Source organism: Vanessa tameamea, chromosome 21 (assembly GCF_037043105.1).
Source record: "Vanessa tameamea isolate UH-Manoa-2023 chromosome 21, ilVanTame1 primary haplotype, whole genome shotgun sequence".
NCBI lineage: Eukaryota > Metazoa > Arthropoda > Insecta > Lepidoptera > Nymphalidae > Vanessa > Vanessa tameamea.
In genome coordinates, this window is record NC_087329.1 from 8,458,785 (window position 1) to 8,479,787 (window position 21,003).

The window sequence follows — 21,003 nt, forward strand, 5'->3', positions numbered from 1 at the left end:
ATAATCTTCCACGACCAAATATATCAATCGAATTCACTAACGAACTAATTAAAACTGAATAATTCAACCGATTACATTAACGGACCCATAGCGCTCATAGCTTCAACTGTCACAGTGACAACTGTCACCGATACAAATCCGCCGCTCAGATATGTCAAAGACATCGGAATTAAAATGTCACCCCAAGCAAGCTGATAAGTTCAGGATAGCATTCCTTGTGAAATTAACCGCTTGTTACGAATATATTTTAATTGATATAACTTTTTACGGAAATCAAGACTTTCGTGCAAGTGAAAAAAAATCAATTAGGTATTCCTTAGTGATTATATTATATGAAACAGGAATAGAAGATATATAGCGATGAGCGAGATAAAAGATAGGAATCTGCTCTCTTGAGTTTCGCTATTATATGAGTTTGATGGTTAAAAAAGCAGCCCGATCCCGAAGTTTCACCGAGTTGCGTCCTGTGCGAGACCCACGCGAATTACCGCGGATGTCCCAGAGCCCCGCGCAAGAGCGACCCAAAGGATAGGCAGCGACCCAGTAGGCGCGCTTCAAGACCGACGCGAGCCCCTCAGGCATCGACGCGAGCCCCTCAGGCACCGACGACAGCCCCTCAGGCACCGACGCGAGCCCCTCAGGCCATCAACAAAGGCGCTTGGGAAAAACCATTGCCCATGGTCCGTAACACCGCAGCGGCACCACTACCATACTCCGCGCCGCGCACCACCAACATCAACGCCAATAGACAGCCAACAAGGCCACGGACTACGATGTCCAAAGACGCGGAAAACATCCGCGATTTCTTCGCACTGTGCGACATTCTAGACCTGGACGGCATCCAATGTTTCTTGGATGAATACGCAGCCGATCCAAGGAACATCGCGGACCTATTGATTAGGTACTCACACCTGCTCTCACAGGTAAACGCCCTGAGGTACCCAAATGGTCGCCGCTAGAGTAAAACCACGCTCACTAGTGTTAGTCACGTTTAACGCAAACGGGCTTATCGAACAGATCGACCTAGTTGAGAATTCCCACCCTGACGACGTCATGCTAGTGCAGGAGACATTCCTCAAGTCAAATTCGCGCAGCCCAAACGTGGCCAACTACCGCATGATACGGAACGATCGTACCTCCGCCCAAGGTGGAGGCACGATCATCTATTACAAAAAGTCACTGCACTGCGTGCCGCTCGTCAGCCCGCCGCTCACCAACATCGAAGCGTCAATCTGTTAAATAAGTATGATAGGCCATCAGCCCGTCATACTAGCATCAGTTTATCTGAGTCCAACCAAAAACCTTTTAGAAAATGACATTAGGTCACTCCTTGCAACAGGTAGCGCGGTCATTCTGGCCGGCGACCTAAACAGTAAAAATCCCGAATGGTACTCAAGACGTGCCAATAAAAGGGGTAGGAAACTAGAACAACTAGCCCACCCCATATCGTGTAACTTTACTGTCACTTGACGAATCGCACCTTCCGCTACCGAGTCGAAGGTACCCTGTCCTCATCTTTCCCCATCAGGGCTGGAGACCCTCAGGGCTCCGCGCTATTCCCGATTCTGTACTGCTTTTTCACCAACGACATACCGAACGTCACTAAAAAGGTTAACCTAGCTCTCTTCGCGGACGATACCGCACTATATACTACCTCGACCTCAACCAAAGTCATCACCACATGACTCCAATCCGCAGCCAACGCTAGTGGGTTGGCGGCGACTTAGGTTTAGGAGATGGAGAATCGAGGTAAACCCCGACAAAAGCGTAGCAGTACACTTCACCAGAAACCCCATCTACATCAAGTGGAATCAGGGCAAACCGGGAGACATTAAATTATTCAACCAACCGATACCGTGGAAATCGGAAGCCAAATACCTAGGAGTCATTCTAGATAGGAAATTAAACTTCAACTCACACATAACCAGAGTCCGAAACAAAGCAGCGTTCGTACTAGGAAGACTGTACATGATATTGTGCGGGTGGAGTAAAATGTCCCATAGAAATAAGACGATACTATACAAAGCCTGCATTTGTCCTATCATGACTTATGCGAGCCTTGTCTTTGCCCATATCAAAGCGTCACAAATCAAAAAATTACAGACCATTCAAAATCGATTTCTTCGTATCGCCACGGACTCGCCGTGGTACATCCGTAACGTCGACCTACACAAAGACTTCGACATCGATTCGATCGCGAAAGACCTCAAAACACTTTCCACGGCGTATTTTGAGAGAGCCAAGCAACATAGTAATCCGTTGATAGCACAAGCCTGTCAATACACCTCCCTCAAAGGTAATCTACCTAATAGACTCAGGCGACCTATGCACGTCCTGAACAAAGAAGACGATAGCTTCACTATCGCAAACGCCATTCGTAGGGAAAACCACCACACTACACAACTCACACTCACAGCGTTTCCGCCGGCGGAAACGAGGACCCAGACTAGCGACGTCACGGAGGCGGCCGTGACGTCAGTAAATTCTATCAGTGCTTAAATTCACACCCCACCGACTACGTTCTGAGCCGAGGTGTGATCTCATAGGAGACACCCTCAGGACGAACGACAACCTCGAGCTCAGCGCTCAATTTTAGGGCTGAGTCTAGCACTCGCCCGAACGCCCGGTGACGCTGTAAAGGCCAGTAGGGCCAACAGCACTACTTCAAACAAGATGATGGTTAAGTACCTACCGACTCCCGATCAGAGAGCATAAATTCATATCACAACACTAAAGTTTCGTAACGATAATCATTAACTGACAAACATCGTAAAGTGGAGGCGAAATAGAACGCATTCTCCCGGTTTATATTTAAATTTAAAATCCGAACGAGCGACATATTTTTAAAAGTTCGAACAGCGACACTTAAAACTAATCGCTGTTTTCGATTCTAGAACGTCTTTTGAAAGAGTTCGAATGCGCGTTCTAATTTTGAAATGTTTTCGATATTCGAACGGCTGCTGGGGCATGTCATTGGCATCGTGGAAAACGGATTGTCTTTTTTTTTATTGAACGCAGTGTTATTTAATATTCGTAAAAAACTATTTTCACGCCATTATGCACTCTGTGTATATATTTAAACATCATTCTTTGTATTTTCGTCGCTGTTTACTACTTTGTGATACAAACGGATAGGTCATAAAATACAATCTTTGAATGATGATTTAGGTCATTTAGTATTTTATTTAATCGGAGTAAACGTTTATTTGCAGTATTTTATGACACGGCTAAACGGTTTGAGGCAAAATCGTGTCCCAATAATGATAACACATTCGCAACTCTGATTTAACATCACGACAGAACAGTGGAACGACCAACATGTGCACTAAACCTTACCCATATCCTTGTAGCGTCGGCAAAAAACGGTAGAATTAATAATTACAAAATTGTATACATTAACGTTACATACAAATGCGACCACAAAATTCAGACCTATGTCTAACCTGTGTTTTTTTTATAGTGTAGTGCGTTCTAATGTTATGGATAAAACCTCGTGAACCCGTAACTTGTAGGTGTTAATGTGACGATTATTGTCGCTCGGAATTTTCATTAACGCTTTTCAGTGTCGTTCGTATTTTATTGCAACGGCTTGTTTTTAAATATTATGCACTATTATGATTCTCGTACATTTTTAAATCTATACTAAAATTATAAATGCGAAAGAAACCGTATCTGTTAACTCTTCACGCTAAAAACGCTGAACCGATTGAGATGGAATTTAATATGAATATGGTTTGGGTTCTAGGGAAGGACCTAAGATACTTTATTTAATTCATCCCTCGAGGGGGTATAAAAATTTTAATAAAAGCACTCTCAATCGTTTGTACATAATATATATATTTTTATATGTATAAAATACTGAAGCTATACAGCATAATACAATATTTAAAGACTTTTTTCGATTTGAAACTCAAACGTTACTCAATGAAACGTTTAACTGTCATTTGACTTACTCTCGATTAAGAATAGGTTTTCAGTTTCTAAAAGAATTTCATAGTAAAGTTTCTCTTAAAAATTTAATGTAAGTATTCGTTGATTACATTATGCGAACTGTACTTTCGATAGAGATCACTCAAAGCACGCAGAAAGGATGACATTTCAATAAAAAACAAACTTACAACAAATAATCATTAAACATTAAAATATAATTTTAAACTGGAATACCGTGCAGTAAAGTGCATTTCAATTCAACGACTGATATCCCATCCGCAAATAAATTTAAGTAATTGCAAAAATCAATTTCGTATTTAAAAATCTGTTAATCATCTTATATCAAAGGACATAAGGTATAATTTTGTTTGATAAATATAATTCAATTGTAAATATTAAGCTTGTATCTTTTGTGACTATAATCACTTCTACGTTCTGAACTTAGTTATTAAGTTTTGAAACGTGTTTGAGACAGAGAAAGGTAATAGTTTGTATTTCTTGTTATTCTCCATTGTAAATTAAATATTTTTACTATAAAATGAGTATGTGTTAGTCATGGAAGCTGTCCAGTTCTTTTTTTAAATTAAATACAATTTAATCGTGAATGAGTAAAAAGAAAAACAATTTTATAGTTGATAATTCAGAATGTATTCTATTTTCAAAATAAATCTTTGCATTCAAATAGAAACTTATCTAGCTCAATAAAATTAACAAATAAATTAAAATAAAATAAATGAACTTATAAATAAAGATTAAATTAATTATTTCAGTTTACATTTAATTCAAGACCAATTAACCTTTTGCACGAGACATCAATTCGAACGTCTGTAACGCGATCGTAAATCACACGGAACATGTACGATCTATCAATTAATCGATTTTATTTCGAAAGCGATTTTCTAATCGATGTTGTTTTATATTTTTTAATATGATTTTTTTAGTATTTTTCAAATTACTATTTACATTTAGAAATTTATTGACAAAGTTTTGGAAAAACACTATAATACTGTTATATACTAGTATTATGTACTTACATATTAGTTATATCGAATGAGTCTAATTATACGGGATGTAATATTTGACATCTCATAGTTGTCAGCGTATTAACAGAGTAAGTGGTGCTTTATATTTTTTATTATAGCGCTGTCAGTGTCTATGGTTGAAGTTGATTCCTTATCATCAGTCGAACCATCACCTGACGGTGATATTACATAGGCTTAAACTCAAATTAAAGATTTTCCCACTTACAATATCTAACGCAATTTGTAAAATCTTAGTAGCGACACAAGGATTGTTTTTGGTGTAGGCAAATAAAAAACGAAAAAAAAAAAATTGTCTTTGAAGTAATTTTTGGCACAGTCCTTAAATAATGATGAAGGTTTCCTTTGTTCGCTTAATGATCTCTCTATTAAATGTTAATGTTTTTTTTTTTCACCTTGGATCGTTTGTCAATATTTGTTAGGTAGTTGTTTATACGACCATTGCTTAACATTAAAAAAAAAACTTATATAAAGAATCATAACTGAATTGAATAAATATTATTTCTTTACAATGACCTGGATGTGTTAAGAACAGAAATTTAACTACCGAACTAGTTTACTACTGACAAAGATTAGAATCACGGTTATTTTTAATCTCACGGTTAAACAAAAACAATAGCAATGCTGCTAGTAATAGTGGCGTAAATCGCTTATAAACATCTAAGTCGTAATTGACTTCACAGGCTGAAGTTCTCAAGGCAATAATCATAAAGATTACTATTCGACAAAAATGTATCGTGCATACGTCCGTGTCTCGAGGCGTCCGCGTCGCCTTCCTAACAACCATCAATGATCGGGCCGATTGTGAAAAATATCATTAAAAAACCATCAGCGCTTGATGATTCGACTGTACCAGCCGCCGACCACAATCGATTTTATTATATATTTTTTCTTTCTTTTATTAAATTATCGAGTGAGAGGTATTCTGAACGCTCGATTATCCGAATCGATTCGAATGCTTCCCAAATGACATCCCAAAAGTAACAATGACGTGTGTCACTTCGAAATGTCCGCTTTTTATTCGCGAGTTCGTCGACTTCGGCTTCAATGTTGTAGTTAAATAGCTCCGTATTTAAATATCGAATGCATTTCGTGCTTCGCATTTATCGAATCGAGTTTTTAAATGGGTCGAGTAGTTGGGTAATGATCCGGATAAAGTATCGATAGGTCACGCCCACTTATAGATGCGGTGGGTGGAGCGCAAATCGAATTAGTGAGGCCAATGCATCGATTAGTCGAAACGTATCGACAAAAAACACGATTAGCCCCGAAATCATCGACAGCCTAAAAAAGGTAACAACCGACGGTTAATGGAGCTTTTTGTTCGAAATTCGAAGATTTGAATTCGTAATTTCAACCGCAAGGCGTTCGAATCATTTGTCAGTGACAATTTTTTGGTTGCAATCGATTTTTAAATACAGGTTAAGTTCTTTTGGTACAGGCCGAGATCACGGCTGTGGATTCCACGTTCTGTGTTACATCGTTTTTTGTTCGTCTTAGATGATTAACGTTTTAAAATAAATTTGTATTTACATTTTCAACAAATGTTTCCGATATAAATATATCTATACGCAGTATATTTAGATTTTTCTTAATAGTCGAAGAAAGTTTAAATTAAACTCTTTCTAAGTCTCAATCGTAATGAAGCTCAATAAATGTAACAGAAATATTGACGATTCAAGGAAATATTTCAAATGACTTTAAGTTCCTGGAAATTTCGTAATAACGAAACGGTAATAACTCGAAATATATCCAAAATAAACAATAATAAAAGAAAACAATTCAATCTGCCTGTCTATCCTTGGGACACGGCATGGGAAAGCTGCGGACTTTTTGTCCAAAACCTTCCCTTTGCCCCGTGAATGGTACACATTCCATACCACGGCTGTGGGAACTACGGTAACCGATGGCATTCCGTAGGGAAATGCGTGCGATGCGAACCGATACCGATGTATCGAGTCGATTAATTAAATCGGTTCGAATTCAGCCCTAATTAAGTCCGTTATTTTTAATCTTTATGTCGAATGTTTAGCGCACTCTCATGCAATTATTTTTACATTGCTTATTTGATATATCTATACTATACTAACAAAACTCACTTATATTGTTGGTATGTTTTTCTCGAAAAAAACCGAGATCAATAAATGAAAGAAAATTAAAGCAAAACACTGGCGCCAACCACGTCAACAACAAAAAAAAACTCTCACTTCGAAATATACCATTCCAAATTTAAGTTTCGCTACCGTTGATCGTAAAGCGATAGCTATAATTAGAACTGTTTAAAATCGATCGAATGTTATCGGCGGTCATATTCTGAGGATAAATAAACGATCGACGTCGGCGCATCGGTTTATAGACGTTAATTGTTAGTTTTATTAACGAAGGATTATTCCCTGCTCGCTCTATTCATATTAGTACTTTTTTATAGGCTGTTTATCTTATTATTTTAATCCGGAAAAAACCGGTTTTAATTATTTGTACAATGTGAATATCATGATGTAATTGATACCGTATACGAAATTCTATAATCAAATTTACTTTAAATTGTAATCATTGATTAATGTGTTTTTTTATGTTCTAAGTAGGCGGACAGGCGAATGGGGCATCTGATGGTAAGTGATCACCACCGCCCAGAAATATTGGCGCTGTAAGGAATGTTAATCATTTCTTACAGCGCCAGTTTGCTACCAACCATGGGCGCATTGGAAGCTAAGATGTCATCTCCCGTGTGCCTGTAGTTAGACTGGCTCACTCATCCTTCAAACCGGAACTCAACATTACCAAGTATTGCTGTGTGGCGTTGATGAACCGTATTATAAAATATATTCTTAATGTAAAATAAATATACTTTTATAAACATTATTAATATCGATATAATTTAAACGACAAGGTCTGAAAAATCGAGCAGGGACTAAACTCCAACGGGTTACCTCAACGGCCGATCGCTTTTGATGCGGTTTTAAACGTTCCATCCCGAGATGGGTGGCTAATGGCGCGTTTATTGATATTGGTTTTGAAGCGATACTTCGCTTTACGAGCGCTTCATAACGATTGATACCGCTGAGAACAATAAACGTATGAACTCGTTTTAATTGGGAATTATAAACCGACGTTCATGCTGCAATTTGACTCGGGGTTGCCTCATTTAGAGGTATTGCAATGACGTACTTACAGATACTATTCATGCAATTGGTATATAGTTTATAAGTTTTAAAGATTATGTTCTATTTATTATATTTTTTCCAATGACAACACTAACCTAAACTCACACTCTCCGTGTGTCACATTGAAAGGGTTCAACCGATCTGCTAAGTCCGTATTGTAACAGAAAAATAATTGACAGCTACGATAAATTTATTCACTTTTGAGGAACGTTTTTAATAAATTAAGAATTGTTTTGTCTGCTCGAAATATGTCGCAATTACGAATGCCTTTTAATATGCTCTATTACTAGATACTAACAGCTCTTCAAAACAATTTGACATTTGTAAATACTCGACTCATACACTTAACTCTGTACAAAACACTTCATTTTATACAATTTTAATGGTATATTTATGTACATAAAACCAGAAAATACGTAAGTAAATAAAAATAATGACATAATAATTAACGTGAGTTAAGAAGTATATTTATGCATCCTGCGGCGGACAGATATTTATCTACAGACTTCAGCGAACCGCGATTTTTCATTACGAAGTCAATGAGTCTTCGATTAGGCGTTAATCATTACAGCGAAACACCCACTCCCAGCTTTCCGAGCGAGAAACATCGCAGAATTCCAAGCAGTATTTAATCCACGGTAAAACAAAACGTCCTTGCGACTTGTGATCGATAAGTGCGATTCGAGGCACGGCATATGTAAATTTAAATGTAAATATGCTTTTTAATCAATATAAGGCTTAGTGGGTGCTTTGCTAGTAATACTAAAACAATACTATCGGGACTCAGCATTCAAATGTGCAGTGTATCACTGGGACGCATCGCCGGGGTCCGTTCCTTGAACGCGGATGAATATTTATTTCGCATCGCGATTTTAATATGGGCCCCTATTGTTCATATTCGTTGCTATTACGAATAATATTGTGGCGTCGCTCCAGAATAGGATGGCTGTTTCGAATTGAAAATCGAACGTTGATGTTCGAAATTTAAATGGAAAGTTTAGTTAATTTATATAATTAAGTTTCGAATTTAATTGAAATTGGAACAGTCGATGCGTAATGCTTAGCGTTTTTTTATTAATTTGTATAGGGATATTATTAGTCACAGATAACATTGGACACAACGCATTATTGGCAGTTTAAGTGGTGATCGTTGCCAATGATTCCTCACTAATTGTTCCGCTCCAAATATCTGTACAGGATCGATTGGAAAACAACAATTAACTCTTAATGATGTAATTAAGACGGAGTTACTGCTTTGAATGTTAAATTTATAGCTATTTACTTGGTTTTTTTTTTAGAATTTTATATTGCAAATTTGCATTCTGATTAGTACTTGTAAAACTAATGTACGGGTAATTGTTGCTGCAATGTTTTTACTCTTATGATACGAAGACGAAATAACTATGACATTGATGTATTTAAATATAGAATGTCTTTTTTTTTAATTATAAGGTATTTTGACACAAGTGTAAAAAGCTAATTGCAGAATATAAATGTTTTATTTTTCATATGCTTAAATAAGAAGGTAGATATTTCGGTCGACTTTGTATAGGTATACCTAATCATAATATGACTTGTTTATACTTTATAATGTTACGAGAATGCAATTTAATGCAATTATTAGAGTTCAGCCATTTAATGGCATAATTGTAGTTGACAGTATCTGAAATCAATGGCGATGTCATAGATCAGCGATTAGCAGATATGGCATCAAGTTTAATTGCTCACAGAGGTCATTACGAGATCAAATAACATTTTAACATTTAACAAATAACATAGTACTCTTAGTGAAATCTGTTTTGATTTAGACAACAAATATGGCTTAAAATTTTATGTAATAATTACGTAATGAGGAAATACAAAAATATCGGACATGTAACGTTTAAAGTTTCAATAAACAACAACAAACAGCTAACTTGTATATTATACAAATTTCAAAGCAGTTTTAAGAATCTTGAATGCTTACATAAAGTGAATGTAAATCTTATCTTCAGAACCTTGAAAAATTCATTCGATGCTATTAAAACGCTCAGTTCCTCTTATTCATTGTTACGCAACATCCTCTACATCTCTATCGAGGTGAGATAATTATCTATGAATACATTAGCCGTGTCTATTGCCTTCGAGAATAACCGATTCGCCATTTCCTATTCCATTTTAAATTTCGAATTTCCATTCGTTTCAAAATAAGCCACGTCTGTTTATCTCAGTGCATCATCTATCTTTGTGGATTTTGTTCATTTGGCTTAGTTTTGAAAATGTTATAAAAGTCTGGTGTACAAATTGAATATAAAGTATTATTCATGATTTATTGTATGTGTGTGTTAGGTTGTATTTATTGTGAGTGCGTCAGTGTGCAAACATCGTATCTGTCCGTTCAAAGTCGATCAGATATTTGCATAACGGTTGTTGTAACAATAGACATAATTGTTTGGAGGCTCAGATCGGCTCGCGTAATGCCCGACCCGCTCGGTTACAGGTTAATTGCGGTTCTAATGCGTTATTATTAATTGATTTTGTGGGTATACTGCTTTTTGCTATTGCCGAAATAGGGAGATGGGCTGCGGTATCTCCATTATTTGTAATGACTGCGGATTATGTATCTGTAATTAGAAGTCGAGTGATTAGTTACATTTTTTTGTTTTTAATTACCTGTTGCCAGAACTGCGCTAGGAGATATATCCTTTCCTTCTTGAAGAGCCAGTCCATCGAGTGCATAGCTTGCACCTCCGCCTCGGGTGCGGCGGGCAGGCTGGCCGCGCCGGTCGGGTGCATCCGGACGTCCGCACCGCGCTCACTCCCGGCGCATAATGACCCGTCACCCTCTCGAGGCGCATACGCCTAATTCAAACATCGAACGCCACATTTTCATACCAATAGACGACAGTTCTCTCTATGCGGTCAGTTCATCAAACTTTTCGATTGCCAGTATCGATGTTCGAATTTGAATTGTTCTTTTTTTTCGTTCGCGTGCCGTTTCTTTGTTTAACGTCAGTTTCTTATTGTGTTGTGCCTGACGACCTGAAATAGAAAAAAAGAAATATTGAAAGGGGAAGTTTTATATCGATTCCATTGTGAACCGGCAGACAATCGGCCACTGGGGTGTTCGTGTCGAAACTAATTTGGTTATGTTCGATGCTCAGGCTGATATCGCGAAGAAAAAAAAAAAGGAAATTGACAGGTCGGTGTAAAGGAGTAGTCGGTTCACACGCGCCAAGACTTCGACGCCCTTAATCGTTTTTTTGCCTGCCGTTTTAACGTTTGCTTACTAGGTATTTTAGGTCGTATTTATTGTAACTCCCGAGACATTAGATTTGAGAACGCTTTAAAGCTTTTGTTTCGTAGAGAAAACACTGTACCTAAGTACTAGTACAGTACATTTTAAGTTGGTATATAATATGTAAATATTTAAATTATAAAGGAAAATTTAAGGAGTATAAATTTGAGTTACTTTTTAAGAATCAATTTAATTCGGAATTTAATATATGTCTGAATATTTTATAAGCCTTTCTAAATGGATAGTGAACAAGTAAACATACATTGAGCATGCAAGAAGTATGTATGTATATCTAATTAACTGTATAAACTTAAAAGAATACTGTTTTCTAACATATTACTAACGTAAGGTTTAAAATAATAAATTTTCTAATAGTCATTTATATAAAAAATTAAACTACACATAGGCACTACAAAAATTAAATTTTAAAAATTTTAAATTTTAAAATGTAATTACTTAAAACCCTTTGATTTTAATACATTTTGATATTATCACACGCGCCGCGAGACACTAATTTATAATAAAATAAACACTAGTGAGAAGGACACGCCTAAAACTAAGTTACCACGAACAAAAAGTTATAAAACTGTCACTTGTAAATTTCAAAACTTGGACACCGGTCGCAAGGCACAGGCTGAAGGAGTTGCACCTAGATTTTAAGTATGAACTAAGAATTATATATAATTAAAAAAGAATTATCGCCGATTTTTATTGAGTGAGTAATATTTTTGTAGTTGAGGCTGAATGGTGTAATATCTTTGGCAAAAGAATTAAATACTATATTTTTAAAAAATGATTTACGATTTTCATTTTTAAATATAGAATTTCATTTTGATTTAACATCCTACATCACGCCAATATAGTTCATTTCATATCAATGTAATTGTTTCTACAAAAATATTTTGAAATGCCATGTATCGTAAGGCTTATACAGGCTGCTCGTAATTGACTTCCTTCTAAGGCATATGTCCAAAATGAGTTATTCGCTATATCCTTTAATTTACACTACACGAGGGTGAAACGGTGAATTACTGGCGTGTCAATCAATAAACATGATAAGTGCGAGTTTCGTGCGGCGATATGCAAACAGGATTACAAGCACGAACCGCCTCCGATCGATTCCGACTATCGACTGACTTGCGGTCACTCAGGACTATTTCTAATTTTGAATTTCGAATTTTAGATTATTTTGTTGAAAGGTAGTCAGAAAGTAACAGCCAGCCCCACTACTGAGCTGAGGCCCTATTTCCCTTCGAATAAATAGCATGCAGCTTATTCCACGGTATTCCAATTTACACATATACATATATATTTGACCGACAGGTTTGCTCACGATCAATCACCAGATGAAGAGAAATTTAGTAGCTTTGAACTCAAAATCTTCGTTCAAAATTAATATGTCCTAAACACTCTGCCATGTGGGTATACATAAAATTACTTATATAATCAAAAAAGTGAGTCATACAGTAATAATTCCCACTTCACTCGCTTGAACTTGTTATTAGTTAATATTCATTAGTAGGGGACTGCAGATGCGATAGATAAGACGGGTGGGTCGATTATTAAAACATTGATACTTTCTACGTTGAATTAACACAATTTATTGTTTTTTTTTTTTTAATGTCGACAGGCAATAGTTACTTAATTATGATAATAGAAATTGTTAATAAAATCCATTCCTTTTATGTTCTTGGCTGAATGATTGTGGGCTGAGTCCATTATAGCAATAGCTATAAAAAAAAGTTCCTTGTTATCGTTAGAATAACTTGTATATACCTATGGTACAATCTCAGAGGAATCTATCAGGGTACCAATCGATATAAGATAGAAAATTAATTTAAAAAAAAAAAATGGTGTCTAAGAAAATAAATCATTTTATTACATTAGCATTCGTCTTTATTTTGAGAATAACTGTTTCAAAAGCGTAAAAATTATAAATATATATTCCAATATTAAAGTGATTTAGTATATTATTTTACAAACTTAAATATCAGACCCAAAGAATAAAGACGTATTCCGAGGCCAAGTGGACAAAGATGGCTCTCAAAGTGACAGTTGAAAGAATTTCCCGCCATTTGTCAATCGTTTTCATTGTCAAGGTCTCCATCAAATATATATCCTCTTGAGATTTTAATGACATGCTATAAATATTTTTTGTGATTTAAATAAAATATAGAATGAATATATACGACGTCGATTACAAAAATATAAAATTTAAAACTTTCGCTTAAATATGACACTTTAAAAATCGAACATCTTAGGGTAAGTTACCACCGGTAATAATGCTTTGGATAGATAATTTAGACCTTATGTTTTTTGAATAGAGTACATTTTCAATTGTTTAGAAATTTTTGACATGAAGTCGTAATTTTGTCATCGATAGAGATCAGGAAGGCGTTCTTTTAGGGATACCATTATATAAGTTTTTGAAGGATTTATATTTATTTTTAATTTAGTAAGGGCAGACAAAACCGTTATAAATATTCAAACTTTCAACAGTAATGTTTGGTACAACGATTAAACAAGTACGATCAACTGTGGTTTGAGTTCTGATCAATCTTAGAAATCAAAACATTTAAGTTATTCATATCAGAGCACAAGGCACTTTGGATTTTCTAATTAAATTTCAAATTTCGAACAAATTTATTTTAATTTAAATAAATCACAAATATGTAACATTGCCGTTAGTATCTTGACATTTCACCGTGATTAATCGTGTCTTAAAATAGTGTTAAGACATGGTAACCCCAGTTGCGTGCTTGTCACTACTACTATGCCCTAACAACTATATTTCGATGCGAATGTGTTTGTAATACGTGAAATATAAATCGTTTAAATTACTTATATATTAGAATTGTAAATTTGTCGTGTGGCGAAGGGTCCTTATTGAATTCGGTATGATCGTTACCGCTTTCCTCGATTGTCGCATGACTAGACACTTTCATTGGTAACTGTTATTACGAACACGTTTCTTAGACGTCGAGTTCCATTTTCGAATGTTCCCGCCATTTGTGGATAAATTTACAAATGACGTAATTGTGAAATATTGCAATAAAGGCGTATGTGTGTGTAAAAGTGTTCGTAAACATGATTGAAAATTTTTATTGACTTGTATTCTAAATTCGAAAAATTAGAAAGTGCGAGTCTATTTTTTAAATTATGAAGGCTTTGATTCTATCGCTAGGAGTCAAAGATTATACGAACTAAAATTTAGTATGGACGAAAGTAAATTTTGGAATATGTGTATGGAACACGGACGAAGCATTAATAGTAGGTACAATTATTAGAAAGTTCGACGTTCCATTATATTTTAAAATCTGGATTTGAGTATTTTTATAAATAAACTGTCTTATATTTCTCTTCTAAATTCGAAATTCTAATATGAAATTTTAAATGAAGTACACATTATTTCCGTATCTACACCTTTGTTTTCAATAACTAAAACGTCCATGATTTATATGAACACTTTCGATAATTTTATAGACAATAAAGATAAAACGGAGACAGGTGCTTGATTTGAAATGAACTGAACACGGCCGCAAACAATTTTATCACACTCATAAATATAACTAAACAGACCGATCACCGCACGCGTAAACTTTTAAAACATCGAAGACATACCTAACTTAATATTACAATCACATCCAGATTAATGAACCTTATCACAACTGTATAAAGACTTATTTTCTTTATAATGATAGCTATTGTAATTTTGTATGTGTAATAGCGAATGGCAGTTAAAATCTATCGTGCATAGGTTTCGTGACAAAGTTGGCGAACTCGCTTTCAATCGATGCGTTTTAGTTCGACGTTTCTTTTACGGCCTATATTCTGTTATAATTATTTATTTTCATGCAAAGAGGTCGTATATATTTACTCATAACTAAGTTTTCATAAAGCAAGAAAAACCGCAACAAGACTTATTAAATAGTTGAGTATTTTTTTATTCGAATAATTTAATATGAGATATGCAGAAAATTTTCCTAACAAATATTAAAGACTGTTTGCAAAATGTCAATAATAATCTGTGTTGTATGAATGGGAAGCATTCCAAATCGAAATCGGCATCTATCTCGTCGAAATTCAAATGCCGTGCGTTCGGAGCGTTCCTTTTTTGAATTCCTTCCCTCGTCCTTCCTCCTTTTGTTGCCATAGACGCGTTATCGACACTGAACTTTGTGCCAGATATTAGTCATATTTCGGAACTTGGTGTACCTTTTTTATTCTTTTTTTAATCTGTTGCGGTTCCTCGTTTGTGCTTTGAACTGCACTCGACGTTCAGAAATTCGATTATTTCATTGCAGTTCTTTGATTGATGGATTTTCGAGTCGTCTGTTACTCTTTGTTTGCAAACGCGAGTGCTTTTTGAACGTGTGCTAAGTGCATGACGTATAAATACAGGGAGAATTTTTACCGCCATTTCAAATAAACGTTCGCGCACATTTTTCTTAAGCTTGGATTGGATTTTGTAATTTCAATTCGCATGTTTCTATTGATCTCTTATTATATACTATTTTTTTAAATAAACAGAAGACTTATTCTCATTTTGAAACCAGCTTATCGATGAAAAACAACCCGCACACATTAATTTTTTATCGATAACAAATATCATATTTTTTTCTAGAAAATTAAGTAATAGATCAAATATCACAAAATTACCTAAAAAACAATAAAGCCTCAATTCTAACGTCTCGAATATCACTCGCGGCGATTAAAGGAAATCGAAGCAATAAAAATGTTAACTCGTCGAAATTGACAATTTCAATTTCATTGCGCTATAAAGACGACACTTTTTTTTTAATATCCATCTAACACGATATATTCGAATATCGAAAATTGATTAGAAATGTCACGTGTTTCTTATTAGTGACACGTTGCCTGCCTGGAAATGGTTACATGAACATTTTTAATATTTTTCCTTTTATGAAATTACGCTATAGGTATATTTGGATACTGTTAGCCGCGTCCGGGTAAAAGCAGTTGACCAATTCTCCTCGCCTTAAAAAATAATTTAGAGACTTTCTAGGGCACCTCACCTATAGTCCAAGACTTGACCATAATCGGCGTCAATGCCGACCAGGTTTTATTGGCCAGGTTAAGACGGGTCTGGAGACTATAACCTTCATAATTCTTAAGTAATACAATATTAAGGTTTTTATTTTTCTTCTCCCTGAAACCCCAATATTTCGGGGAGGAAATTTTTACTTACGAACTTAAGTACCAATATAATTAAAAAATATTATGTATGTTAAAAATAACCGTTCAATTGCGACACCGTGCGAGTCTTATCATAAAAATGTTGCAACATAAAAAAAAATTAACAAAATCCCCATTAAAAAAGTAATAAAAAGACATAATCTAAGATTTTATTCTTGACCTATTAAGAAGCAGGTGATCCCACTTACCCTTTCAATTTAAATCATTAAACAACAGATGGACGTTCGATAACATACCGCGTAACATCAGAATAAACCCCTTTTTGGGTCAATTGTGACATTTTTTTAATAGATTAGGAATAACGGTGATGGATTGTGAGCTTATGTATATTAATTTGTAACATACAATGCAGAGCGCTAATTTATTTACCGTCGGTCTGTCTGTAAGCGATTGACGTCATTATTGAATAGAAGGGGCTTTAAATTTTTTAATAGTATTTTGTAGTTTTGATGGTTATGTAAGTTAACGCGTATCCGTAATTATACGTAATGGTAGGTATTGAATGATGAAGTCTAGTCTAATTTTATGATACCTAGATTTTGCCTAATGCTCAGAAAACATTATCTAAAACAGTCAAGAGCGCTATTGACCACCGGTAAGAGGTTTTCTGCAAGCCCGTTTGGGTAGGTACCACCCACTCATCAGATATTCTACTGTGGTATTCCGATTGAAGGGTGAGTGAGCCAGAATTACTTAGGCACAAGAGACGTGTCTTAGCTCCCAAGGTTGATGGCGCATTGGCGATGTAAAGAATGGTCAATACTTACAGCGCTAATGTCTATGAAATGGTGGTGACCACTTACCATCAGGTTGCCCATTTGCCAGACCGTCTACATATATCATAAATAATAATCAATAAAACAACAGATAATAAAAATATATCTTGTATTCAGTCCAGTGTAATAATAAAAAAAGTCCTCAGAAATAAAATGACGTAGTTTATAAATGGAATAGGGGATCACATGTGTGTCTTTAAAGTTATTAATAACACGATAATGATGGCCGCTTATTCTATAAAAGATTTAAAAAAAAAAGTAATCAGAAAAGATCGTTTTGTATATGTTATTTTATTAATTGAAAATATTACTGTAAATATGTTGTCGTGATGACCTTTTTCTGCTTAAGGATTATTTTCAGAATTCATCACACATGCGGGTTTCCTTACGATGTTTTGCAACGACCACGGGTTAAATAAAGACAAATTAAGACTTAGATATAATTAGCGCTAATAAAATCATAAAAAAATATCTACGACAAATGTTTAAAGTATGACTTAAATAAAAAAAAAAAATAATTAAACTGTTCATAAATATACGCAGAAGTAACTTGCTACAGCAGTTAATTGTAATAAATACATCAATAAGCTCTCCAAGGAGTAATTAGACTATTTATTATTCATTAGGGACATACCGTGTGAGATGACATAATGGCGGTAAAAAACGGAAAAGAAAAAAGTTGTCTATGAACGGAAAAAATTACATTGTTTATGGCTGCACTATAAGTAGCACCTTGTAGGGTTGGCGTAGATTGGTATCGTGGTATTATAATTATTGGGTGAAATTTTTTTTTAATTTATCACTCTGACCCAAAATTAGTTTGAATTACATGTAATGGGTATAATAGACATATTTGTGTAATTAATATATTTTATCGTTACAACAAGTGTCCTACAACTGTAATATTTTTTAACATTAATTTTAAATAACTATCCATTAAATTAGGGTTGGTTCGGTTTTTAAAAACAACCGTTACTAAACACGTGCTTTAAATGTTTATTATTAACAACTAAGCCGTACGTGACGTAACAACGTTTGCTATGAATTACAAATGAAATATGACCTTGAAGTTATCTTAAAAAAATCGTATTTGATTGTAACTCTATTAGGTCTGTTAACACTGTACACGAATATAATTTCAATATTCTAAATTTAAAATACCCATTAGAAATAAACACAAATATAATATATAAAGCAGATATATCAATAAAATAGTATATTTCAAAGATATATTTCTATCGTCAGACCAGAGACACTATTTTTATAATGACGTATTCACAACAAATCTAGGGGAGACTTACGATTCGTTTTTTATCGATTAGAATAATGAACCCCGAGTTATTTTAAGACGGTTATTTAGTTCCCAGTTAACAGATGAACTGAGATGCAGTGCGGTTATACAATGATACTTTATTTTTTTTATAACAACCAATTATATTATACGTAATGTGAAATTTTGTTCCTAATTCAAATAAAAAAAAATCATTTCAAATTTCAATTAAAAAAGAATTGCGTTTTTTTTTTTTTTTATTTGGTTTTTATTTGTGCCGAGAGGGCACAGATTATATCGCCAACGAATTAAGTTTAGTAGTGGTTGACGCTTCCTTAGTGTGTTTTTGTAAATGTCTATGTTTTTTTTCTCTAAAATTATGCAATGCAATAACAAGCAATGGTATACAATTAAAATGCCAAGTTTAGAAAACGATATAATTTATCTAACACTTAATCTATTTAAAGATAATAACGAATAGATGAAAATCTATTATTTATGATTTATTATACGTGCGATATAACTAAATGAGTAATACTTTATGTCACTTGTTATATTTCTGTACGACAGCTGCCAATGGTTCGATTGCTTGATACTTTGCCAGATCTGAAATGTCATGGCGTGCTCGTATCATCGTGTGTCTCTGGAGACATATTTATGTCGATACAATACTTAAGGATCGCACACACCTGTGATACGAAGCTAAGCGTAATCATTCTTGTATATACTAGTAACGTTATGGCTGAGTCAGACATGACCGAATTACTGTAAGCTTTCCTTGCACAGGTTTAGTTGTAATATATGGGATATTGCTGGTAGAACTATGGGTATGTCTGGGTGTTATAGTATTGTTGTGATCCGGGTCCAACGGTGAGTGAGTCAGTGTTCCTAAAAGTTTTAAAAGTTGGTAGCATTGACGATATCAGGAATGGTTGATATTTCTTACATCGCCTATGTCTATGGATGGAAGTGACCACTTACATAAAAATAAATGATTTGGAAACCATATTTATATATTTTTAATGTAGGTAAAAATACGATTAAATAATTTTTTGACTTTGATTTCAGATGCAGATATTATTATTTCAGGATGAAATGTGTGTTTGTTTTTGTTATAAAAATTCGAGCCAATCTTCACAAGTAGCAGTGTACATGTGATATTTCCATTCATTCATTAAGGCTTGTATGATATGACCTTTAGTTCATGAATGAAGATAAATGTTGAAATTAATAATCATTCGATTGTAGTCACGTTTTTTTAATTAATAATAAAATGTGTAGATGTGAAAAGTTTATAAGTCTGTTAATTGAAGTCGATATATACCATGCATAGAAGTCATCGAAACATTCCTTAAATAAAAAAAAAGATCGTTACTAATGTGATATTATAGGTTTAAAACTGCCAAAATTCGAATTTCAAATTTGAATGATATTGACGTTTATTGTAATTGGAATTGTTCGACATTCGAAAATCAATAGTTTTAGCGGACTTTCGAATATTTTTTTCAAACGTAGTAATTAATACCAATGTCTGTTAAAACAATTATTATAAAAAAAACTACAGGCACAAGGGACATAACATCTTAGTTCTCATGGTTGCTGACGCATTGGCTGTGTAAGAAATGGTTAATATTTTTACCGAGTAAATGTCTATGGATGGTGGTTATCACTTGCCATAAGGTTCATTTGATCGTTCGTCTATATGATAAAATTAAATACCTAAAAATACTTCGAGTCCTAGTCGAACCAACTCAATGAAAGGTCAACGGTTGAATCAAAACAAAACCTCTATAAGTCTCGCTCAATAACACCATGAACCTAACCCGTTGATAAAACTATTAAAAACAATTAAAAAAACTACGCGGGAAACACATGTGACGTAAGAGAGGGACGCGGCTATACGGCGAAAAGAGAAGGATATGTTTTGTTTTTTTTTCCGACATCGGCACCGATTTCGCCACATGGTTAGGCTTATTTGTTTATATCGGTGGCCTTTATGAATAAAAGTTTAATTATATTGTTGTATTTATTTGTTTAAGCTTACTTTCCGTTTCTAGGGAACAGTATGTTTTTAATAGATATCTTATATTATATTGTGTGGGAACTTTAATATACTCGTAAATAAACAGACGATGTTGCTTGTTTGAAAGCTGTAAAGTAACTGTTTGGAATAACTTTAATTGTTCTAATAATATTTGTTTTTTTTTTTACATATGGAGGCAAATGTTTTCCATTATTCAGCCTAGTAAAATACTAGTTAAATTATTTTCGGTACTTTTCGGCATCATAACAATAAGTTTTATAATGTTGAAATCAAAAAATAAAACTG

At 34.5% G+C, this 21,003-nt stretch overlaps 1 protein-coding gene across 6 annotated transcripts in view; it reads right to left on the bottom strand.

Annotated features, from left to right (window-relative positions):
* LOC113395516 (homeobox protein cut) overlaps positions 1-21,003 on the bottom strand; it is a 137,070-nt gene that overhangs the window by 106,948 nt on the left and 9,119 nt on the right. For 5 of the 6 annotated variants that reach the window (XM_026633104.2, XM_026633103.2, XM_026633102.2 and 2 more), the window contains exon 2: positions 10,787-11,155. The exons of the other annotated variant lie outside the window; for it this stretch is intronic. In XM_026633104.2, the coding sequence (XP_026488889.1) occupies positions 10,787-10,909 (123 nt within the window). In that variant the 5' untranslated portion in view covers positions 10,910-11,155. The remainder of the gene's footprint in view (positions 1-10,786; positions 11,156-21,003) is intronic. 6 annotated transcript variants of the gene reach the window in all.